At 35.9% G+C, this 25,748-nt stretch overlaps 3 protein-coding genes and 1 long non-coding RNA gene across 4 annotated transcripts; 2 read left to right on the top strand and 2 right to left on the bottom strand.

The window, feature by feature from the left end:
• The first annotated feature begins 2,303 nt into the window (after nucleotides 1-2,303).
• Nucleotides 2,304-3,512, top strand: LOC132053824 (F-box/kelch-repeat protein At3g23880-like). The gene has a single exon (XM_059445924.1). The coding sequence runs from the start codon at nucleotides 2,304-2,306 to the stop codon at nucleotides 3,510-3,512; it is 1,209 nt and encodes a 402-aa protein (XP_059301907.1).
• Nucleotides 3,513-12,309: 8,797 nt separating this feature from the next.
• On the top strand, nucleotides 12,310-14,089 carry LOC132051853 (F-box/kelch-repeat protein At3g23880-like). The gene is made up of 2 exons (XM_059443102.1): nucleotides 12,310-12,488; nucleotides 12,623-14,089. Exon 2 carries the CDS (start codon nucleotides 12,643-12,645, stop codon nucleotides 13,822-13,824), a length of 1,182 nt encoding a protein of 393 aa, XP_059299085.1. The 5' UTR covers nucleotides 12,310-12,488; nucleotides 12,623-12,642; the 3' UTR covers nucleotides 13,825-14,089.
• Nucleotides 14,090-14,502: 413 nt separating this feature from the next.
• LOC132051854 (uncharacterized) lies at nucleotides 14,503-15,517 on the bottom strand. The gene is made up of 2 exons (XR_009413900.1): nucleotides 15,222-15,517; nucleotides 14,503-14,841 (listed from the first exon to the last, which is right to left on the bottom strand). It is a non-coding gene; the product is annotated as an uncharacterized LOC132051854 (long non-coding RNA).
• Nucleotides 15,518-15,558: 41 nt separating this feature from the next.
• On the bottom strand, nucleotides 15,559-24,341 carry LOC132051852 (transcriptional corepressor SEUSS-like). The gene is made up of 10 exons (XM_059443101.1): nucleotides 24,226-24,341; nucleotides 22,347-24,042; nucleotides 22,091-22,210; nucleotides 21,794-21,842; nucleotides 21,408-21,625; nucleotides 21,213-21,281; nucleotides 20,165-20,262; nucleotides 18,794-18,887; nucleotides 17,909-17,978; nucleotides 15,559-16,680 (listed from the first exon to the last, which is right to left on the bottom strand). The coding sequence occupies exons 2-10, from the start codon at nucleotides 23,361-23,363 to the stop codon at nucleotides 15,671-15,673; spliced, it is 2,745 nt and encodes a 914-aa protein (XP_059299084.1). The 5' UTR covers nucleotides 23,364-24,042; nucleotides 24,226-24,341; the 3' UTR covers nucleotides 15,559-15,670.
• Between the last annotated feature and the right edge of the window lie 1,407 nt (nucleotides 24,342-25,748).

The following is a 25,748-nucleotide window of genomic DNA, read 5'->3' as shown; positions in this document are numbered from 1 at the left end:
CCATAACAACAACACCCACATCTTTAACCCTCCACACTCACCCACCACCACCACCATCACCCCACCAAATTTCATCCCATTCCTTCTCAAAATCATCCATAATCATTATTTCATAATTTTATTTTTGAAAGAAAACAAAAAATCAAAATCAAGAAACCAAAAAATGGTAAGAAAAGAATGATGAGAATATAGAACAAATGATGGTGGGGGAGGGGGGGGGGCGCGTGGAGGAGGGGGCGTTTTACTTGTGAAGAAGAAGAAGATGGTGGTGGTTATGGAATAATGATTATGGAAGAAATGGAAAACAAAAATCAAAATCAAGAAATCAAAAAATGATAATAATAATAATAATAATAGCCAACAATAACAACCAAAATAATCAATAAAAAAAAAAAAAATGTGAAATTTGGTGGGGTGATGGTGGGTGTTGTTCTTGTGGGTGTTATTCTTATGGTGTGAAGGGTTGGTTTACCCATAACTCAAAAAAAAAGAAATAATAAACATTTTTGACATTAAGGAAGAACATGATGTGGCAATGTACTATCTTAAACCATTAAGGGTGGTAAATAATTGGGATGAAGTTAAGGGGGTAAAAATACAAAGTTTAGTTGCTATGATGTCTTTTCTCTAAAAAAAAAAGTAGAGGTGTGTTTTTTACCCATAACTCAAAAAAATAAAATTAAACGATTAAGGAAGAAATGTGTACTATCTTAAACCATAAGGAAGCAAAATATTATAGAGGAAAATCTGGATGGAGGTCTTATATAGGGGTGTACATAGATCGGGTTGGTTAGGATTTTTTAAATACCAAGCCTAACCAATTGAGTCGGGTTTTTAAATTTATAAACCAAATCAAACCAATTAAATTTGGGTTTTTCAACCTCGGGTTTTTTGGGTTATTCGGTTTTATCGGTTTTTTCGAGTTTTTTTTTTTTTCCAAAAAAGTCTTCATACAAAACATACAACTTTTACTTCAAATATTTCTTTAGTCCTAGTAAGATACAACTATATAATTAAGGCGTTTCTTAAGAAAATAACACAAAATGTGAAATGGATGAATTGTATTAAAGTATTCAACAAAAAAAATAATAAAGTCGGTTAAAATAAATATTGCTAATTAATAAGTCATAAAGAAAATGACCATAATCTAAAAATACTAGTCGTGCTAAAATAAGTATGGCTAATAAGTATTAATTACATGACAAAGGAAAAAAAAGGTTATGTATTTTCACTCTCTAAACCAATTATGAAAACTAAAGAATAGATATTCAATATTAGTGTCATTCCTAGTGGTGTAATTGAATTTCTTTTGTTAGCATTAGTCTTGAATTTGTTTTGGTTTGGACTTTATTTGAGTTACTAACATCCATCAGACTTTATTTGAGTTACTAACATCCATGAGATATAAAACTTATTGACATTCAAAATTCTAAGTTCAAACTTGAAATAAAATGATAAAGATAAAAAACTACAAAAAAATTTAAGAATATTTATATATTACATTACAAATAAATATTTTTATGTATAAAATATTTTTAGAATTGAATACATGTAATGTCGGATTGGTTTGGTTTGGTTTGACTTTTTTTTAGCTGAAACAAAACCAATTATGGTTGTTTTTTTTTTTTTTTTTCCAAACCAAACGACTAATCGGGTTTTCTTCTCGATTTGGCTCGGTTTATCGGTTTGGTGCGGTTTGTCGATTTTCTTTGTACACTCTAGGAGTATAACTTTTCCTAAATAATATTTTGCCCAATGTGAAGGGGGAGTGGGGGGGGGGGGGGTGGAAGTGAGAGAGAGGGAGAAAAAACTCTATTGGAAGTTGGAACAATGGTTTACAAGGATTCTTCTCCTCAGATCAGAATTGAAATCATATGAATTTACTGTCCCTTCTAGTACTCAATCCCTTTTTACCCAGTCCTTTAGGAATTGGACGGAGATTATTTTTTTACGTCATTGTTATAGGAAAAATTACCAGTTGTTAGCTAATTTTACGCTCATTTGGTTGTTTTCTTGTCAATCTATTTTTTTAATCTATATACATAAGAGATGCACGAAAATTATTCACTTCTCTATCTTTTATGATCCATATATATAAATTTTCCTCCCACAAGGGCTAAGAAGTAATTAGTTCAGATGATCTATGTCAAAATAGCACCAAAAATTACCATATTAGTGATATTGTTATATAGTTCGTTGCACTAATTTAATTTTTTTTTTCCCTCTCAATCAGGTACGTAAAGTTATTCAATCTTTTTATTATAATAATTACTTTAGGTAAGCCTCCTTCATAATTGATCAGAATGTCAAGTAATACAGAGAGTTACTCCCGAGAAGAACTTGTTAATGATCATATTTTAACGAGATTACCTGTTAAATCATTGTTGCGATACAAACGTGTGTGTAAAAGTTGGCGCGATCTCATCACAAGCTCGAGTTTCATCAAAAAACACCTCGATAACGAGAGTACTGGTACTCGTAAAATAGTAGCCAAGTTTGGTGTTGACTACGACACCGAACCTTTGCCTACAAGGCAATTTCATATTTACTTACTCCCTGATAAAATATTTGCTGGAACTGTCCCTACTCATCAGAGGACTTTTTATATCGATGGTGTTAGTGATTTCAGAGATATTCATGGTCCAATGAATGGAATTTTCCTATTAGAGAAGGGACACTTCATGGATAATATTCGGTTTGCTTGGTGGAATCCTGCAACGAAACAGATTAGGCTTATTCCTAAGTTCGAATTTGAGCTCAAAGAAACGTTCAATGATTGTTGTCGTATGCTTGGAATGGGTTACGACAAAACAACTCAGGACTACAAAATTATATCGTTTCGGACATTTTGGGATGAATGGACGACCAATCTTCATCCCAAGATTTTCGCTGCTCTGTATTCGACGAAACATGACTCGTGGAAGTACTTGGAACCGAATTACTCACACGAATGTCAAATATCAGTGACACAAAATTTCACTTACAAAGATGGACTTTATCATTGGATGGCCAGTAGCCAGGTGATATGTGACCAGGACAATGTGTTCAGAGTTCTAACATTTGATTTTGCAACTGAATTATTCGGGGAAATGCCGGGCCCACCTATTCCAGGCAATAGCTGGACGACGCTAATGTTACGCGGTGGATCACTTGCAACTATGGCCAGTAATGAAGTCGCGAAGCCTATGATAGCGACATATGATATATGGCAAAGGATTCGAGAGAATAATTGGATCAAAGTGTATACGTTGAATCCCCCGATACCCTGGCATTGGCCTAATGGGATGTGGGAGTATGATAAGTACATTTTCGAACTAACGGAAACTTACAGGTTGGTGTTTTATGATCAGAGCGCTAAACAAGCAACGAATCTTGGATTCGATTTTTTTCAACGTTTACAATCTGGATGGGCTTGGCCTTTAAATTATAAAGAGAGCTTATTTCCAATTCCATTAAGGAGTGAAAATCCCACTGAGCAGGATAATATTGAATATTTCTTCGGAAAGTTTTAAACTATGTTACTTGGACTCTACAAAAATATCGATGGGTGCGTGTTGGCTACTCCAAAAGTAGTGAATTTTGGGAGAATCCGACACGGATGTGACAACATTTTTGGAGAGTTCGAACAACTTGGGTTTTAAACAGGCACGAGATGAATCTCAAATGAGCCTAAAGTGGTGAAAGGAGAAAGGGAAAATTAATTACTCTATTAGATTGACATTGTAAATGTAGCGATTAATTTTTTTTCTTTTTCCATTTTGTAGTGTTCTGTTTCTTATTCACACACTCAAAAAAAAGTTTCATTTTTTCTTCCAATCTAAGTAAATGAGTGCGTTGTGCATCAGGAAATACTGAAATTTTAGATACATGAGAATTCTTATTACTCCTCACAAGTTGTCAAAAATGATGTTGATTTAATACAGCCTTCCAAGTGCGCGTCGTCTTAGAAATCATATACAGAGCGTCGATCCAACAGATAATCGTTACTTCCTTCGTTCATTTTTACTTATCCGCTATACTAATATTAAATTTTGACTTTTACTTATCCACTTTAGCATATCAAGAGAAATTAAAAAAAAAAAAAAAACTGTTTTACCTTAACATGAACTAGTCATTTTCCAAATCATTTTCGCAAGACTTTTTGAAATGCTAATAGTCATGAATATTATGATAAAATATGCACTTTATTTATTATTTATCAAAGAGAGCGTAAAGTCTCATTGTTGACAAGTAAAACTGAACTGAGGGGTACTAGTTAGTGTTAAGGCCTGGACCAAGATAAAATCAGTTTTGTCGTGGTCAAATGGCTATAAATGAAGGTATTTAACTAATTGTCAATTAAATTAATATGTAAGTAAAGCCTTTTTCAATGTATTGCACCTTAAGCAAATTTCAGGCAGTAAAAGTAGAGAATACTGTCACAAACATATACGATATGAATGATCTTTTTTCCACACAATTTCAATTGAGAGTCGATTTTAAACATTGCTGATCACTTATTGTCGAAAATATTATAGTAAGCATAAAAGCATCTGGCCGTAACAAACATTTGAAAATATTCTCACTTTTGATGATTATAAGCGTATGCGCACATAATTGTGATAAGTTTTGGAAGTAAGTAAAGTTGATTTTTTGGAGGTACAAAAAATCCTAGATATTTAGTAAGGGATCTAGAATAGTCTAGTGTAGGATCTTGGATAATTATCTTAAAGAAAAATCTAGATATTCTAGAGTAGTGTTAGAAGATAAGGCTAACTAGATATTTTGTAGATATATCTAGATAATTCTATCAAGAACCATCCCTAGACAAGTATAAATAGGGGTGGCCTTAGTCATTTGTAATCAAGCCAAGTTAACACCAATTGTAAGCTAATACTACCAATGCAAGCCAATTCAAGTAAACTTTTCCTTTCCATAGCTTTCTCTTCTTTAGTTGAATCTTCCGATCTTAGTTAACGATCTTGGGCTAGCAGAAGGTATCTCTGACTTATCTTTTCTTCTGCTATATTTCTCTACAATATATATTTCCACTTCTGATGGTCAAATATTCTAACGAATGCAAAACAAAGAACAACGAGAATAAACAGGGAAAAGTGATCCGCGAAATAGTTTTATCTTTTGACCTGTAACCGTAAAAAGGTATAATCTTAATTACTACGATTCGAAATAGACAGAGAATAATACTCATCGACTGTTATATGTTCAACGAAAAAGTATAGAAATTCAATCTGATTGAGTATAAATAAGTCATGATGAACAGGTTCATATATATACTGCATAATGGGATGACCCCTTTTTTTGTTCTTTTGCTTGCGCAGTAATCCGGGGGCTAAGGGACTCAATTCTTAAGACTCAAGATGCAGCATAAGGCAGTCTTTGATCTAGCTATAAGGCTTTGAGCTGGTACAGAATACCCGGCTTCTGAGCTTGATGCAGTAAACCTTTATGTTATTTCAAGGTTACCGCTAAGCAACATTGTCTAAAGACGGTGAAGAGTATTCTCCTACAATGTATGTTGGTGTGAAAGTTATGTATTGGTATTCTAGTCAATTCTTTGTTGGTAATGCAAAGCCAAAGTTTCATTGTGGTTCCTCTTTTCCTTACTCATCTTTTCTCCTCTATAAAGTGCAAATGTCCCACATAGGTGGAGGAAAGTATTCCTCCTTATATTGAATTGTGGGTTGTTGGGTTAGTAAATGGGCTAGAACAAGAGATAGGCCTCGCGCACATGAGAATTGACCTTAGTAGGCAAAAGTGATGAATTTGCCATGGTTTTGCAAAATATTATTTTTTTAATATTGCCGAAATTGTCCAAATACATCCTTACCAGAAACTAACCAAATACATCCTTACCTTAATATGTCCAGATTCATCCTAGGGAATTGATTATTCAGATTTGTAACCTATACAATTATGTGAGCCATTATGGTCATAACCGTTGGCTGATTTATTTCCTTTTATCTTGATGGTCATTTTCTATACCTATATATTTTTTGAGGTTTGCCTTGGTGAGATACACAGAAAAAGAAACACAATCTCTTCTCTTCTTCAGACGTCTTTTTCCTTCTAGTTTCTGGACAACAATTTTGTGCAAGCTCTCTAGTGCAGGTGTTCAAGAGTTGTTGTGGAACCTTGGAGAACGTACCGGGCTAAACGATTTGCATCGTGGTCGGTCCGGAAATCGCTTTCAAGGCAGTCGCTTGCCACGACACAACTGTGGTTTCATAATTTGTTTTCTTATTTTCCTTGTAACTGATCTATATTGTTCTCTGTTTTACTAACAGTTGGCAGGTCGGCTTTCGAAGTTTGAGTCTTAAGCTAGGAATCACTGTTTCCTTTAGCAGAAGCTTCAATATGAAATAACAATCGTTATAGATAGACTTTGAGATGCTTGAATAGTTGTAGCCTAGCCTTGCCTTTTAGGAAATCAAGAAAGTACTAATTCCTAATAAAAATCATCTATCCGGGACCAAATTTATAAAGTCAGAAAATCACTTAATTGTGGAGCAGAAGAAGTACTAGTTATTGTAAGTTGTATAGGAAAATTAAGCGAGAAACCGTGTTCTCTATGAAACAGTATTGCTTGTTTTTATGTAAGGAAAAACTTTACATGAGATAGACATCGATTTGACAAAAAACTTCATAACAATATCAGTTTACCTTCTATATACTACAATCAATATCAATATAAAAAATATATATTATCAGCTCGCGAAAGATAACTAAAGATATCGATCTGTTAAAAGTGAGACTTGTAACCACGAAACTAAAACAAGTTACATGATATAACAAATTAAAAATTCTTTACACGATTGATGTGTATAAGTTAAATCTTAACAATATATGCACATAGACACACTTAACCTTATTATAACGTTACTCCTGTCTCCCCCCGACGTATATTGAGTATCTGGCTTTTACTTAGCTATTCTCTTAGCTTGCTTTCCTATAAGGTTTGACAAGAAATTCCACAAGCCAATGAGTAATTGTACCTAATTTTCTAGTGCCTATAGCTTGACCTTCTCCTTTTTCTAACTGCACGAGTGTTGTGTTTGTCAATACTTTTACCCATTCTTTTAGGAATTGAGCGGAAATTATTGTGTCATTGTTATAGGAAGAAGTCACTGGTTGATAGCTAATTTTACGCTCATTTGTTTGTTTTCTTGTTGTCCAATCCCTATATTGTGGGGTCCAGTCCCCTATCCCATATTTTAAGGAAGGAAGATTTTCTTCCTTCGATAAAATATACGAAATCACATACTCTTTACTTCTATGTTTTCTATTTTTGAAATTTTTGTAATCGGCTTATTGAACATGTTGGGCTTAAATGATAGATTGAATAACACCTGACTTGCTACATTCAAGAATGAGTCGCTGATGACATCAATAAGTCCATTTCATCCTTATAAATATGGAAGAAAGTTTCTATCATTTGAAATACCTTCTTGTAAAAGAGAGAAAAAAATTATAGAGACCAAAGTATTCCATAGGCTCGGCAGAAAATAATCTTTTTGGAAAAATTTTCTTTAATTTTTAATTATATTGTAGTGAGGTGGGAAAAATCAAAAGAGTGTTTTTTCTTTTTGAGTGTGTAGTGGTCTTTGGAGTATTTATACTTTACTACACTTTTAAAATTCCTTACTAAGGGTTGCAAACCTTCCAAATAGTACTTCCATGGCTATAAATTTTTCCTTATTATCAAAATTTCCTTACGAAAATTCAAAATTATTCTTCGCATTTTATTCTTGTCGATTTAACCGATTGTTTTAGTTAGTATTAAGCGTTTATCACTAATATATTCCAATATTATTTTTCATGGGATTTTATTCCTAACATATATAAATGTTGTTACGTATTTTTTTAAAAAAATAAATAAGAGATGTTCGGAAATCATTCATTCCCCTGTCTTTCGTGATCCTACATATTCTTTACTTCTATGTTTTCTTCTTTGATTTTTTTTGTGTACAATACTTGTTGATACATACAACCACTAACTCTTCTCATCTGTATATAAGGTTAGATGACCAATTTGCTAATTCATCTGTTGATTTTAAGCTTTTAATTTTGTTACAATTGTTCAACATTAAAAAGTTTTTCTTTCTTTCTTTCATGCCCAGCTTACAAAAAATGCAATGAAGTATATGTATGATATTGTTAATAACCAGAATGTTTGCGTGTATTGCAGGAAACAATTTGAGCAGAATGACGAGTAATACAGAAAGTTATTCGCGAGAAGAAGTTTTAACTGATATTTTATCGAGGTTACCTGTGAAATCACTGTTCCGATTTAAACGTGTGTGCAAAAGTTGATGTGATCTCGTCAAAAGCTCGAGTTTTATCAGAAAGCACTGCGATAGCCCGGGTAATCGTACCTGTCCAGTCGTTTGCAAATTTGGTGTCGACTACAACCACGACCCAGAGCCTTTAAGGGCTTTTAATTTTTTCGTGCTCCCTGAGAAAATATTTGGCGGGATTGTCCCTACCCATCAGAGGCTTTATCATTGCGAAGAAGTTACTGATTTCAGAGGTATTTATGGTCCGGTTGATGGCTTATTCGTATTAGAGAATCGACATTATTTAGAAAATGTTCGGTTTTGTTGGTGGAATCCTGCAACTAAAGAGTGTAGGCTTATTCCCAAGTATAATATTGATCTTCCGCTATCTTTCGATGTTCATACCCGGACAGTTGGGTTAGGATTAGAGCTGGTGAATAACGACTATAAAGTTATATGGGCTCGTGTATTTTGTGATGATGAGAAATACGAGGTTTATCCTAAGGCGTACGTTGCTATATATTCATCGAACGATGACTCGTGGAAGCTTCTAGATGAGCCCGATTTACCTTACAACTGTCACTTATACACGTCCCTTAATTGCACTTATTTGAATGGACTTTATTATTGGATGACCATTACCAAGGACAATGATGCTAACAATGTGTACGGTATTCGAACGTTTGATTTTGCAACGGAGTTGTTCGGGGTGATGGAGCCGCCACCTATTCCAGGAGAGCATTGGGGGGAATTAATGTTACGCTGTGGCTCTCTTGCAGCTATATCTTGTAGTAATACGTCGCAGCCTATGACGTCTTTTTATGATATATGGGTGAGGATCGGAGAAAATAATTGGATCAAAGTTTTCACTGTAAATCCTCCGATATCATGGCATCATATTCTCGGCGTGTGGGAGTACGATAAGTTTATTTTTGAGTTAACAGAAACTAACAGGATGGTGTTCTATGACAATACCAAGAAAGAAGTTACAAATCTTGGATTTGATCAATTTCAGGAGAAGTTACAAATCTTGGATTTGATCAATTTCAGGTTCTAAGCTCTGGCTTCTGTTGGTCTTTGTATTATAAGGAGAGCCTAGTCCCGGTAAAGAGAGAAGATCCCACTCAGTACGATAATGCTGAATACTTTTTCACCAAGTATCGATAAACAAGCACGAGATATGGGAAGAAGAATCAGTTTGAGGACAAAGTGTATATGAATGTGAACATCAGCGAGTGTACAACTTCCAGACGAGCCTAATTAAAGAGGTAGAGAAAAAAAGAGGAAAATATATATCAGAGAACATAACATTGTAAATATAGCGCGGTTAAATATTATATTTTTTGCTGGATACTACTGATTGTATAACACTTCGGATAAAGATTTTGTTGGTTTATATGTTTCCGCCAATTTATGTGTGAAATTATATCGATCAACTTGGTTTCGAGTATGCAACGAATAGATAATCTGAACAGGAAAATGCAGAAGAATTAAGTAGGTTTAAAGCTGGAAAAATAAAAAAAAAAGGAAGTCATAAATGAAATGGCAGAAATGTGAAAGCAAGTGCAATGAAAAAAAAAAAAAAAAGGGAAAGAATGAAAGTGAATTGAATTCACTTATTGTCAATGTATTTCAATACTGAGTCTTTACATTTAAAGAGCACGACCAGAATCTTAGGAGCTGATTCCGATGTAACTAATTAAAAACAAAGATATGACTGAAAGAAAAAAGTGCAAAATGTGATCAAATGTGTATTTAAGTAGTAGCATACTTGGACTGCTTCTAGTTTACCAGTCACATACAACGCTAGAAACTTTGTATGTGCTTATACTTGGACTGCTTCGTCAGTATAAATGGAGTGTGATTGAAATAAATCTGTTACTGAGTGCACCGTGCACATATTGTAGGGAAAAGAACTTCAATGAAATACAGAAACTTTCAGAATTTGAGAATTCCGTATTACCACGAAGGAATTGTCAAACGAGCTGCCATACCAAACCATGATAAAAAATTAACATCAAAGTTCGTAATAGTAGTAATTGGTAAGACTGACGATAGCATCAGATTCTTTTAGGCACTAATTGCAGAAGTCTCTCAAACTTAAATGGGGAAAAAGAAGAATTTTAATCACAGCACTTGTTTGATATGGCCTGGAAAAAAGAAAAAGACCTGTTTTCACCATGTAATTACGATCTTTTTTTAAAATAAAAAATTTAATATCCAAAAATTGGAAGAGTACGAAAAAGCCCTCGCGTTCTAGCTCAAACATGCTTCAGAGACAACAGAGAGACCTTCAAATCAGTTTTCCCTAAAAGGTAGCATGAAAAGCACCTGTATTGAAATAGGTAAAAGGAAGAACGATTAAGCAACTATGCTATTATTGGCACCCAAACTAAAAAGTACAGCTGAAAATCCAATTTTAGAAAAAGACCTCCAATTTTAGGAGGTCATTGTGATTAACATTCTCGGAATGAAATTATTGATATAAACATGGGAATGAAGTTTTTGCACGGATTTTGCTTCAAACGCAATGATCTTTCATTTTTGCCCCACGCATCTGTGATCTTTAATTTTTGCCTCTGGTGCTCATTTAATGAAAATATCCAGACCACTTCACTTGGTATAAGTTCTATAACATTTATCTTGGGAAATTGGACTTTTGCTTCGCTCGACATAAATTCTTATGTGGCATAAGTTGTGTAGTTTTTTTCAGAATTTGTTGTAAAGTTCATAAACTGGAGTTATGATTTTGGGGCATATGTTCTTTATCCTTTTTCGTGAAGGGGAGCCTTGGCTTTAATGATAAAGTTGTTACCATGTGACCAGGAGTCCACGGGTTCGAGCCGTGGAAATATTCTCTTGCACAATTACAGGATAAGTTGCGTATAATAGACCCTTGTGGTCCAGCCCTTCCGCGGACTCCGCGTATAGCGGGAGCTTATGCACCAGGCTGCCCTTTTGTTTATGTTCTTTATCCTTTTTCGTGCCCATTTTTGGCTATTTTTATGTTGAGTTTTGAAAGTTTTGTCGTGTCCGGCATAACTTGTGGGGCGTTATGATACGAAAATATAAATTATGCCAAACGAAATCTAAACTTATGCCGCACGACAAGTGCTGAAGAGCAAAAATTAAAGACCACAAATTTGAGGGGCAAAAATTAAAGACCATCCCGAAATTGGGATTTGTGTGAATGATCCCATGAGAATCTGGTTACTAACCATATTTAAGAATAATTGAACCGTACTCATAAGCGGATGACAAGCATGAGTGAAAAAATTTCTTCTTCTATTGAAGTTCTATGAACTGCATTCAAACTTTAGACTCGGGATTTCAATTTCAGACGGTCTAAAGTTGATTCCTAGGGAGCGTATTTCTTAAATAGGGGGCCTAAAAAGGACAATTTGTGCAATTCCCAGTTAGTGTAACATTGTCCGTTTTGGACCAAGTCCACAAGGTTTCACTCAAAAGACCTTACACCATTAGGACTATCCGATGCATATTATATATAACTTTATTTTATTTTCGGCTACCAACGTGGGAATTTATTAGCACGCTCAACAGATAGATCACCAACTATACATCTCAAAGATCTCTGACATTGTTTCCAATAGTCCCCAATATTTGTTTTTGAGGTGGGGTGCTTGAAATTCCTACGTAATGTTCATGGCAATAGACTGGTTGAAAACACAATTTACCTTACATTTAATTTTCCTTATGATTATTTCACTTTAATTCTTTACTTAATTATAGGTGCACTCGCTGGTATTTTAAAGCTTAACACGTATGGAAATACTATACAAACTGGTTCGTAAGATTCCATATGATCTTTTTTTGACAATTATGAGATTCAACACACTGTTCGAAGAAGAAAACGTAAATCATACTATAAATTAACTGCCCCTTATGTTGCTCCATTGTTTTACCCAGTTTTTTAGGAACTGAACGGATATTATTTTAATCGTTATTATAGGAAGAAATTCATTGATTATTACCTAATTATAAGCTCAATCTCTTGTTTTCTTATTGTACGTTCAGCCTACATAAAGACTAATTTCATCCGAATTCACCTTTTTTGTGCCTTTTGTGATCTGCATATTCTTTACTCCTCTGAATAATTCGCGAGAAAAATTCACTCTTATTGTACGTTCAGCATTTGTATAATTTGTTTGTCACACGTCTTCATATGAAAAGGCGCCTTCTTCATCTTCATATAAGGTTAGTGTTCCAATTGTCGATTAATTTTTTGATTTTAGACTTTTAGTTCATCAATATATATATTCGATACCAATTTTCTATTTTAATGTTTATGCAAGCTTTAAAAATAACCAAGATATTTGCATATATTGTAGGAAAAAATTCAAGGAGCAGAATGACAACTAGTATCCAAAGCTATTCGCGAAAAGAAATTGTAACTGATATTTTATTGATCAGGTTACCTGTGAGATCACTGTTGCGATTCAAATGTGTATGCAAAAGTTGGCACGATCTTATTAAAAGCCCAGATTTTATCAAGAAGCATTTCAGTAGCAAGAGTAGTCGTCCTCGTCTCTGTATTTGTAAATTCGGGGTTAACTATACACCACAGCCCCCTTTAAGAGCTATTAACTTATTCTTGTTCCCTGAGAAAATAATCGCAGGCATTGTCCCTTCCCGTCAGAGTATTTTCCGTTGGGAACATGTTAGCGATTTCAGAGCTATTTATGGTCCAGTTAATGGATTGTTCCTATTACAGAAGGGATTTTTTCTATGTAATGTTCGGTTTGCTTGGTGGAATCCTGCTACCAAAGAATGTAGGATTATTCCTATGGTTTCATTTGAACTCCAGAGATTCTTCGATGAGCGCGACAATGTTGTTGGGATAGGGTACGACGCGGTGAGCCAAGACTACAAAGTTTTATCGCTTCGAACATACATGAACGACGAGAAAAGGAAGGTTCATCCTAAAGTGTTTGCAGCTATTTATTCGTTGAAAAATGACTCCTGGAAGCACATTGAACCTAATTTCCCTTACAACAGCAGCTTGTGTGAGTCCCTTGGTTGCACTCATCTAAATGGGGTCTATTATTGGTTGTGCGTCACTAAAGACAATGTGTATATTATCTCAACATTTGACTTCACAACTGAAATGTTTGGGGAGATGGAAGGGCCGCCAATTCCATATGATCATTGGGGTGCGCTAATGTTGCGCGGGGGATCTCTTGCTGCCATGTCTTGTAGCGAAATGGCTCAACCTATGACGTCCTGTTACGATATATGGGCAACGATCGGAGAGAATAATTGGATTAAAGTTGTTACTGTGAATCCGCCGATAACGTCGCATTGGCCTCTTGGCATATGGGAGTATGATAAGTATATTTATGAAATGACGCAAACTTACAATTTGGTGTATTATGACCACACAACTAAACAAGTTACAGATTTTGGTTTAAATTTCTCCAATATAGGCTCTGGCAGCGTTTGGCCTATTAGTTATGAGGAAAGCTTAGTTCCAATAAACAGAGAAATTCCAACTGAGCAGGATAATATTGAATACTTCTTCGCCAAATTTTAAACGTTATTGGCCTCTGTTTCATCTCTTAATCTGTTTATTCATGTTAGTTTTAGATAAAGTTTGTCGCCTTGTTAGTTAATTACTCCCTTTGTTTAAATTTATTTGTCTGGTTTTGACTCGGACGGAATTTAAGAAAATAAAGAATACTTTTAAATCTTATGGTCTTCAACTGAAAGATATATAGAATGTACACAAAATGCCCTTTAATCTTGTAATTTTAAACATTCATGTGGAAAGTTGAAATTAAAGAGTTATCAAAAAAGAAGACATTTCGAAAGCAGTAACCACCCAGTATATACCCGACTTCCACCTAGCTATTCTCTCGTTAATTTTCTTATACAGTATGACAAGAAACTCCACGACCGCAAGCCAATGAGTAACTACATAATTTTATCGTGCCTATAGCTTGACTCCGCCTTTTTCTACATGCGCAAATGTTCCTTTAGTCAACACTGTTACTCATTCTTTTAGCTCCCATGTATGCGTCTCACTTAATCCATGAGTATATTTTATTGGGCTTGGAAAGGGCTAGCCTAAGGTCTCGAGCACGTTTATCAGTGCTGATTTCTTTGGACAGTAGCATACGCAGTTGAGAGAACTTCACCATTGTCACCGCATCATTAGGGTAGTAGCACCAGTTCCTTTTTGAGTTATGATTTGAGGGAAGAAAATACATACATCTGACGTCATATCTCTAAAAAGCGCATGACAAATGCTGGAAAGAACACTTTAAATTGCTGTGTTGGTAAACTTGTGCATTTGGACACAAATATGCTTTTGAATCACCTACTCGTAAAATTAACATTTTGATATGACAAAGAGTTTACATCTGCCGACATTTAACCTAAGTGATGAAACATATTTAAGTCCCAGGTAGTTCATATGTCATTACAATTATATTACCTCTTTGGTACTTCTTGCTGCAACATAGATTCTTCAATCTTCGGGAAGAAATTGGACCAAACTCCTATCCACACCATACGATACGCTTCTATGTATGATTTTGGCCATCGACTTCTGCAAAGGTCTGTTTTGTTAAAGATTGTCCTTATGACTAGCATCCTTGCACTAACGATAGAGCCACTCTCCTCGCAATCCAAATTCAATTAAGAAAAATTAATTCCAGAAGGCCAAGTTACAGAAGGTGACAACAAGAGTATAGTAACTGGCTCTTTCTACTTTGTCAACTAATTAGAACAAAGATCTGTATGAGTAAGAAAAAGCTATTCATTTCCAAATCAACAGGCTAATAGAAATTCTTCAAATTATGCCCCTATGAAAATTCAGTGCCAAAGCGATTCCTTCAGATAGGCATTCCTAATTTTTTCCCCGTCAAGCCACTCCAAAAAAGCCCAACAGAAAGAAAAGTGGAAAGAGAGAAGAAATGATGATTTTACCGGCACCAATTCTAGCAGCTCCTGGAAGTTCTACAACAGAATCCAAATATATACACCCGCATACTCTGGAGTGGTGGCGCAGATACAGGCACGATAGGGGCAATAGATAGCAGACATGTAGTTTACAAATGCCTCCACATGGAATAAATAGATAGCATGCAGCGGTCCATTAGCCAAGTCACTCCCTGAATGTCCCATTCAAGGCTGTTAAGCAGCTGTGATAAACCAGGCAAAATCAAGTTAGAAGAGTGTATCCGATCTATGGATGAAATGACATTTCAGTCGTTCAGATACCACGCTTTACATTTTCCTTCTCTCTCAGGTCAGTACAGATGATACCGCTTCTGCTTCAGCAACCATGGCTACTCTCATCATGCGAGGCAAACTCTAAGTTATCTTTCCAGCACAAGCAGCAGAACGAAGACTAATAATTGCCAACTTGAACCTTTTTAAGGAGATGTTTTCCAGTCAAACTGAAGGTTGTTAAAACCGTTGACTGCTTCTAGACCACTAAGCAGTTGGTTTCCAATATCTTGTTGCTGTTGACTCATACTTCGCTCTCTCGCCATTGTCATGCCCACTAACCCATTCATGGCGGAAGGATTATTACCCAATGCAGCCCGAATTCCATTAGCCATTGCAGCTTGGCCCAGTCCATTGTTCATACTCCCAAATCCAGCACCAACACCTGTACCATTAGCGCTGGCTGTCCCATTCCTAACAAGGCAGTTGCTTCCATTGAGAATGGAATTATTACTTGTTGCCAACATTCCATGTACATTTTTTATATCATTCCCAATAGCACCACTACCTACCATGCCGCCACCACCTAGCTGTGAAGACATCATCATTTCATGTATAATCTTTTGTACAGAACTCTGAGTGTCATTAGCATCCACGTCACTTGAATGGGCTGGTTGCTGCATTGAGATTTTTGGGGAATTTGCAGAGTTCATGTGTTGTGCTGATGATAAGCCACTGTGTGAAGCTTGTGGTGGATTGTTGGATGATGACGGTGTTGGATATTGGAATGGAGAGGGGTTGGGTTGACAATGAGGCATTGTACTTGAAGAATTTGGTGAAGGCATTTGGATAGCATTGCCTGAGTATGCACTACTTCCACCATTCACTGGATTTTGTTGCCTGGAGTTCATGGAATTTTGGTGCAGCAGTCCAACAATAGCACCACTAGACGAAGTAGCAGGCACTTGGTTCAAAGAGTTGTTTACATTTGACATACCATTGCTCGAAGCTAGTTGCATCAAACCAGGCTGGGCTGTGGTTTCATGGTTCGAGTTACTGACTGTTTGCTGCGTCTGTTGCTGCTGTTGCTGTTGCTGCTGCTGTTGTTGCTGCTGCTGCTGTTGCTGTGACTGCTGAGAGTGATCGTCAGATGATTGAACTGGACCTTGTACCCCAGCTGAAGAGCCATTCCTACGAGGAAACTTAGCCAAGCTCTCTGCAAAATTAAAAGTCGGGCACAATGTGAACTGTAAAAGTAACATGTAAAACATGGAAAAGAAGGTAGGCATTTAATCAACACTAGATGAAAATAGAAAAAGTTCATCACGGCAAGTTGAGTATCTACTCCAAATTATCAATAGCACACGCAAATATGGTCCACTGAGATACGCATCACAGGTTCAGAGGATAACACTGGGCAATACATAAAAATTGATTATTGATAAGACTTGATGAACCCCAAATTACATTTAGTTTGTTAGATTACCACTTGAACTTCATGAATGTTAGGGAAACACTAACCACTTATCCTGTCTTCTGGGATTAAATGTTACAGCAAACTCCAAAGCACAAAAAGGTAGCACTAAGATATAGAACACCAAATCCTCATTATCAAAATAGATAAAACACCAAATCCAGAATGGAACTAGGAATAATGAGATATTTCGGGGCAAAAGAGGGAATTTATAATTAATTCAGGGGAAAAACTGTGGTACTGGATCAATGAGCACCAGCGAGAAAATTAACTATACATTATGTCCAATATGAAAATTGAGACTTAGTTTGCAAAAGTTGGACTGTCCTACTCTTCAGTCCCCCACATTCATGCATATTGCGAGGCTCAAGTTATCACATGACAGCTATATTACCAACAAAGTTGACTAGATATGCAACGGAATCTGCTTTGTCACACAATTGCAATGGGTTCTCTACTCAGATATGATAGTTTCTATTTTTCATCCCTAGGAAGCAATTTCACAGTATGAGCAAAATTTACTTCAAATGGCAATCTTCTATCTTTTTCTCCCCTTATTTTGCTCTCATTTGTTTTTGATTAACTGAGAAATCCCTTGTTTCAGCTTAGTAACTCAGGATAATGGTCCTAATCCTCTTCACGTAAATGCCATTCTTTACTTATAAAAAGAAGATAGGGCTTAATTCTCTACCCTTCTCCACTTAAATTCCAGAATTTGGAGCAACAGAAGCCTACCACACATCTCGCGTTGTACCACCTTCCATTGAACCAAAGCCCAGGGACACCTTTACAGGACAATCAGATGCCTCATTGTGAAAAATCAGTCATTCTTATCTATACAAACACTAAATCACAGTAAAACAACCCCACCTATCCTCCTATTTTCATGTGTTGTTGGTTTGTCACATCATCAGGAAAATTGAAATGTGATGTCAGGAATTAATAGAAAGGTTAAGTAGGTTGAACTTACCCATGGGTCCGGTCCTTGTCTCCCTGCTATAGTCGATCAAATCTTTCATGCTATTAACCACTTCCGATATCTGCAATCCACCAAGAACACAACACATCCGTAGTTAATCACAAGCCTCTTTTAATCGAATGGAAATTATAAATACAATAATTTATCATCTGACCAGATGTTATCACACAAAAGCAGCTTTGTTTTGGTTTCAAAATTAACGATCATAAAACATTTGGGAAAAATAAACTAAATCAGAACTCAGAAGAGCCCTAAGCCAATAAACCTTGAGTTCCCGCTAGAACGAACATTTTTTAAATGAGGTCAAGTTCTGAAAGTCAAACAATGATTCCCAACAGTAGGAAAAACATTACACCACATAGGTAGCAGGAGAAAAAGCTGAAGCACTATACATGAGTTAATTATACAGGTTACTAAAAAGAATTTCCAAAATCCACAACATTAACAGCCATCTCTTTTTTTCTTTTTCTTTTTTTTCTTTTTGACAAGGTAAGAGTTTTATTAATAAAAGTACCAAGAAGGTACATAAAAGTACAGAAACAAGCATCCCTACAATAAGTTCAAGTTACATAATTCCCAACTGAATCCAAGAAATCCATATACTGATCCATCTCAACCTACTGGCTGTTAAAAGAACTGACTTCGTCTCAGTTTTCAAGTATGCTCTGAATACAACGGGGCGAGATATGGAAAGCAGGGAACTGAAGACAGGTCAACAGAATTAATTGACTTTTAAACAGACATAAAAAGAGAAACGCATGAGTAGCTACAACGGATGCACGAGGACTATTTCCACTCCTGAAATGGAAACCTGCACAAGGGACAGATGAAGAAGGGAAAAAAGAGGAGTTCTCTATGTCAGGACAAGGTGCATACCTGAAGGCATCTCACATATCTCTTTGTATATCCTAAATCATTTACCAACGGAACTTCCAAAGCTTTTGCTAACTGACGAGCTGAAGCAACAAACCTGAAGCACAATTAGAAGTCAAAATTACTAAATAACTCACACATCTAAAGCTACATAAAGGAACACAGGATGACAGCAGATACACAATCTTAATGGAATTTCCAAGAATCAAAGAATCTCTAAGCATGAATTTACGAGACTATGATTACATGTATCACTTGTGACTTTCAAAGGGCATGCATATCTTTACCTTCTCTCCCCCCACAGTAGCAGATACACGATCTTAATGGAATTTCCAAGAATCAAAGAATCTATAAGCATAAATTTACGATTCTATGCTTACATGTAGCACTTGTGACTTTCAGACGGCATGCATATCTTTACCTTCCCTCCCCCCACCGCCTACCACTATACGCAGCTCCTGAGATAAATGTAATTCCATGGGAAGAAGATTTATTCCTCAAACCTCACTCTCCCTTTTGGTAAGTCCAGACACCAGATGACACCCCTAGCTCATTGGAGAAGTTTGATGAGCATGAGAGGACTAGAATTAAAGCAACACTCCAACAGGTCACAGGCAGCATCCTCAACAGACACACACCCCTCAAAACATGAGAAATCAAACCCACACTCTAAAGTTCAACTTTTGGTTTAACACAAAATTTTGTGTATCAAAAGAAGGTAGACAGTCATGCACCTAACCATATCATTGTGGTAAACATATTTATCAACTAGACATTCATAATCATGTTTCAAGAGTTTGAGCTTCTAAGGCTCAACAGTATAACAAATTGACCATACTCCATTATACTAAATTCTAAGCTACGTCTGCCGACAACGGTAGACATGAAAATATGTACACAGCAAGATCACTGTGAATCAAATCACAGTAAGTTTCAGCTTTAAGAAAATGACTGGCGTGCCAAAAGCTTAGTAGGGCAACTCATTGGCAGAATATCCCAACTTAGCATCAAAGGCAAACCTAAGTTAAGAAAGAGTGGGCCACAGCACCAGTAAAGACCATAAAAGCTCAATGCCAAAAACAGAGCTGTAAAAAGTTAGAAATACAAATAAAGCCTATCTCGTCATCACTGCCCGCTAATGACAGCGATCTCACAATTAGGCACTGCTAACCTCTTAATAAAGAGGGTTAAATATTCTAAATAGAAATTGCTAGGCAACAACTACCATAAAACAAATTTAGCTAGAACTCTTAACAAGGAGGTAGATATGCTAAACAGAAATTGTTAGGCAACAACTACGGTCAAACAAAGTTATGGAACATTGCCAGCCCCAATAGTTAAAGTAAACGGCATAATGTAAGTTTCTGGACTCACATATTGCAATTATTCTGCAACTCAGAAACAGATGCACTGGATGATGCATTTTGGGTGGCAGCCTGGTACTTTTGAGCTGCAGCACCAAGTTGACTAACCTGTCAGCATATCAAAATAATAAAAGGCAAATCAGAAATGATTCAATAGCCACTACTTTGCATGCACCATCAACACTCAAAGCTAAAAGTTCATCCAGCTAAGACAAAATATATGCTAAAACAAATAGATACAACGAAAATACAATCCACCAAATGATTTACAAAAAAGATAAATCCAAACACAATCCAACACCTAATCCAACCATGCAATTGTCTCCAAAAATATTTTTGAGAAACAAACTCTTCCCAAAACTGGAAAGGAAAAAAAAAATAAGTAGAAATGCCATACAAACGGCAGTTCTTTTCCATTAATGGACAAAAATGGCAACCATAAGCAGTTTAGAGCTGTCCATCCAGCAGCCCTTACCGCTTCAATATCACAAGATGAGGAAAGAGAATAAGTTTAACCCATTCTATATTGCTAAGAAGAAGAAACAGGGTAAATTTTGAAACTAGAGAAGAAGAAAAATGCAACTGAAATCTTGTACTTCCATGTATATTTAATTTGTACCAACAGACCCCAAAAAAGGGAAATAGTGATCAGAAATACTCACACGACCATACTCTCATAAAATTCCATATCAAGTAATGTCGATAATAAAGACCAATAACTTCGAATTAGCACATAGTTCCAAGGTCATTGAAACGAAAAAGCCTTTGCTATTGCAGAAATGGCAATAACTTAGATGGCAGTTCTTTTACTTATCAAATAGAGTTGAAATTTTTTCCGAAAAGCATCTCCATTTTTTTCGGGGAAAAAATTCAACCAAGCACCTAGAGAGAAAGATGCCTCAGTTTTTGTATCTGATTGAAAAAAAAAAATTACCTATTTTTAAACAAAGGCCACCTAATATTCTGCTATCAGTGAAAAGAAGTGTATGATTCAAATCACTATAGCATGATTTCATAATACATCAGTGGAATGCAGTTTAGGGGTAAAATTGATTAACCTGAGGTATCAACAATCTTCTAGGGATAAGCTCCTCGTGACGTCGAGCACAAAATTCCCAAGAAACTATCTGCCAGTTGATACAAAAGGAATCCGGATCAAACAAATGATAGCATTAATATGCTCCATGCTATGTCTCAATTGTCCATGAATAAGCACTTTACTGAATATAAAACTAATCAGCTCTTCATTTAACCTTCAAATCAGGTTGTGAGAACACTAGGCGAAGCTGACCATCACGGACAACACGAAGTTGCTCAAAGACACTCTCCTGAATCGCTTTTGCATAATCTAAGACTATTTGCCCAGATGAATTCTGATATTCACGGGGCATATCAACGTACAGAAGTTCTTCCAAAGTGCCACTTTCATACTTTATCTTGAAAAGCCTGGGCAAGACCTCGGCAGTCGCTTCTGAAACAATGAGTTGAGAAGTATCAGATGCTGAAATAGAATCATCAGCTAATAGGAAAACCAAATAAATAAGATGAATTAATTGAAGCAAGGGTAAAGACACAAAGTTTGTTAACTGTCTCTCGGACAAGAAAATAACTCAAGCGCTTGATGCTGCAAAGAACATACCGAACCCACGGCCTGGCTTGCGGTTGCATATTTCGCAGTGCCACACATCCTGCAAATTACACAATATTGATCAACGATACAAACTGATTTGCTAACAGTTGCTCTACAATTAATCTGCAGCATTTACAGAACAAGCTCTAAAAGGAGCATCTGAGATGAAAACATTAATTCTATGTCGTAAAAGCATACCATACTTGTAGCATGAAACTTATTATAATTCATATTTTCATTTGATGGGAGAACAAACAGACATTACAAAAACCAAAAATGTAAATAGCTTCTATATAAGCAATGAACCTGAGGAAAAACTCCAGTAGTCTGACGACCACTTCCATACATAGAGACACACCACTTTTTCTTGGCACTGGGAGCGAAATACTCAGCAACAAATTTTCTCCAAAACTCAATGTTATTGTCCTATAAAGGAGGTAGAGCAATTTGTTAAAAAATTAGAGTTGATATCATACTTTCTTTTTTATTATCTGGGGAAGCTGTGGGGTAGGGTGTAGTGCATAGATGCCACACAATGATATAGTTGACCCATTCTTCTTACTTCAGGTCTATGTTGCTGCTGATACATATAATGAGTCAGCCGACGCGCACACATCCCGGGCTCGTATGATGGTTTTCCAGGAGGCCTTATAGCAAGATTCTGTGATTGAAATTGTTGTTGTAGTGCGTTTCTTTGTTGAGGGATAGTCTTCAAGAGTTGCTGCTGATGCTGGAACTGCATTAGCCTCTGCTGATGCAGAAGCTGTGCAGCAGCAGCAGCTTGAGGGGACTGCCTGGACATCTGAAGGAACTGCTGCTGCTGTTGCTGCTGTTGTTGTTGCTGTTGTAGAAACAAAGATGGGTCTGATTGTTGTTGCTCTACTTTGACAGGCGCAAGACCTCTCATACTTTGAATCTGTTGCGGTTCCATTTTTACATTTGCCAAGTTTCGCAGAGCTTGCAACTGCTGTGGTGTTTGATCATTTGTCCCCTGTGGCTCCATTTTGACGGGTGCCACGCCTCCTAATCCACCACGCATGGATTGAAATTGATGCTGCTGTTGCTGTGTTTGGGAATTGTTAGGGGAAGAAAACTGCTGCAACTGTTGATTACGTTGAAAATTCTGGGAATCAAGCTGTTGGGGTCGTTGTTGGTCAGTCAACATGTGGTTACCAGCAGAGGGGTTAGGGAACTGCTGTCCTTGAACTTGACTGGTATTTGGATTTGTTGCCATAGCTGATGACATAAACGACGTTGAAGGAGCACTAAAACCCATCCCCCCATTTCCTACACCAGAAAGCGGGTCCGTCTCAGCCCCATTATCAACCGGACCACGCTGAGAACCAGCATTAGGACCTCCATTTGCAAAGGACTGATGTGAAACATTGGGACCTCCATTCCCTAGCATATTCATGTTACCAAACATCGTCCGAGGTGAAACCATAGAAGGAAAACCCCCTGGTGAAGGCATCGCACCCCCTTGACCCCCACTCATTACACCCGAATTTGATCGCAGTAATGAAGACGGTACAGATTGGGAACCTCCAAGTGGATTCGGAGGCGGCCCTGTTGGAACCATTTTTCACCAAGAAACACACACTCTACAAACACTTGAATAAATATAGAAACTTCCTAAAATGGCATCAAAACCCACACTAAGCTCAAGAAACTTCAATTTTGCCCCAAACAAAGACGAACCAAGCAAAACCAATAATATCAATCAATTAACCGAGCAATATACTATCTGGATCTGAAGTAGACATTAAAAAGTCTCCACTTGACCCCAAAGATCCAAACTTGTCTTGTTTCCACTCAACTAACAGTCTTGTGTCCGCTTTTTCGCATAATCCACTGCAACAGTTATTCAATTTTACTAACCATTAACCCAACCTTAACTTAAAATCATCAAATCAGAATGTTATGCACACAAAATCTCAACAGTTTAAAGACAGAAATCCAACTTCATCCTTTATCACTTTAGTCAGAAAAGCAACAGTACAGAATATACCCCAAAAAAAAAAAAAAAAATCCCAAATTTCTAAAACAAAAAAATAAATAAAAGAAGCTGCCGTAATTAATTAAACACTCAAACAAAAAAATAGAAACAAAACTGAATACAACTTGATCGAGCCCTAAATCACACAATAAATAATAAAAAGAAGTCGATCCACAGCTTAAATTAGCTATAAAAAAAGACTTACCAGGACACAATTTAAACACCGACTCACCGCAGCTTGGCAGATTGACTATTCCTTAAACTGAACTACAAGGAGCAAAAACACACATAATTTAATGTGAATAAGAATAAATACTCACGTAAGTATATAGGTTTTTTTCTCAAGTTCACTGTTCCTTTTTTTTCAGTAGATAGATTCAGCTTCTTTAGCTGTATTTTTTTTTATTTTTTTTAGAGAGAGAAAGAGGAGTGTTTGTTTACGGACGTCAAAATTGGATTCAATCGGATTGAATTTTCTTCTTCATTCTTTACCAATTCTTCTGTTTTCTCTAAATCAAAACCAAGTCAAATCCTCTTCTCTTTTTTCTTTTCTAGCTTTGGTGGGGTGGAGGGGCGGGGGAGTGGGGGGTTATATACACATATAACATATGCATGTGACATTATGATGGACATTTCAAGGCTTAAAGCTTGTTTGGATTGACTTATTTTAGGTGTCTTAGTTTTATAATATTTGGGTAATATAAAAAGTATTTTTAAGCATTTATTTTTAAATTAAAATAATAAATATAAGTCAAAAGTCATAAATTAGAACTTCTAGCTTATGACCCATGAGTTGTAAGCCTATCCAAACAGATTCTTAATACATTGATAGCTCCCTGAATTTACCAGCAAATTTCATCTACACACTCAAATTAATGTTTGTTCCAATTAAGTATTTGAATACATAATAAAGTGTTCATATTAAATATTTTTGGTCCGAATTTTGAAAAAAAATTGCGCGTGTTCTCAACCGAGCACTTAAAGTATGTCATCTCTTTTAATAATATGCATTTGCCTTAATAAGTTGTAAAATTTCAGGCCTATTTTAATAAGTTGTAAAATTTTAGGTCTATTTCAGTTGAGGCCACATAAGATAACATACTTTATGTGGTTAACTCCACTATTTGATAGAGGCTTCCAAATACATGCAAAAAAAAATTAACCGAAAACGTCTAATAGAAATACTATGTGTTGAGGTGACAAATTGGAACAAATATTAATTTGAGTATCTAAATAAAATTTGCCAATAGGCAAAACACACAAATAAGCCCTTTAACTTAGCGCGAGCTAGCAACTATGACCTTAAATTTTGTTAGTGTACCAGTAGGCACTTAAACTTGCCAAAAGTCGAACATGTAAACGCAAATAGTGACGTGGACGACGTGGCACATAATTTTGTTCGTGCTATGTCACCGCCATATCACAATATCACGTCAAGATATGTGTTTATATGTTCGACTTTTAAGAATTTTAAGTCTACTTATGTACTAGCAGAAAGTTTAAGGTTATAATTAATTCACACGTTAAATTAAAGGGCTTGTTTATGTATTGTGCCAATAAAATTTATTGACAAGTTCAAGCGGTTGTTAATGTATTATGTCATATTTTATGGGAATGTTGCATTACACATACATCACCACCGCTTGTTCTGTTATAATTGACACTTGATGTCGACTATATTTACAGATAACCCCGAGTAATTATTTATAATTATTTAGACGCCCGGTAACGAAAATGACAAATTGGTGACTATAATCTTTAAAGTTGAATTAAGAAGAAATTGCAAAGATCTCTGTGTTAATTTAAGATCCCTTCTAATAAAAATTAAATATATATGTATAAAATTGAAAATAAGTTTATAAAAGCAATTGACTAATGAAACTGGAATGTTCTAAAAGTTTTATTCATGATTTTCTTTTCAAGTTGAGAGTTTAAGTAATTCAATATTTTAGATTGAATATCTATTTT

Source organism: Lycium ferocissimum, chromosome 4, assembly GCF_029784015.1.
Source record: "Lycium ferocissimum isolate CSIRO_LF1 chromosome 4, AGI_CSIRO_Lferr_CH_V1, whole genome shotgun sequence".
Lineage (NCBI taxonomy): Eukaryota > Viridiplantae > Streptophyta > Magnoliopsida > Solanales > Solanaceae > Lycium > Lycium ferocissimum.
Note: the sequence above shows the minus strand (reverse complement) of the source record. Positions and strands in the feature narration are given on the sequence as shown.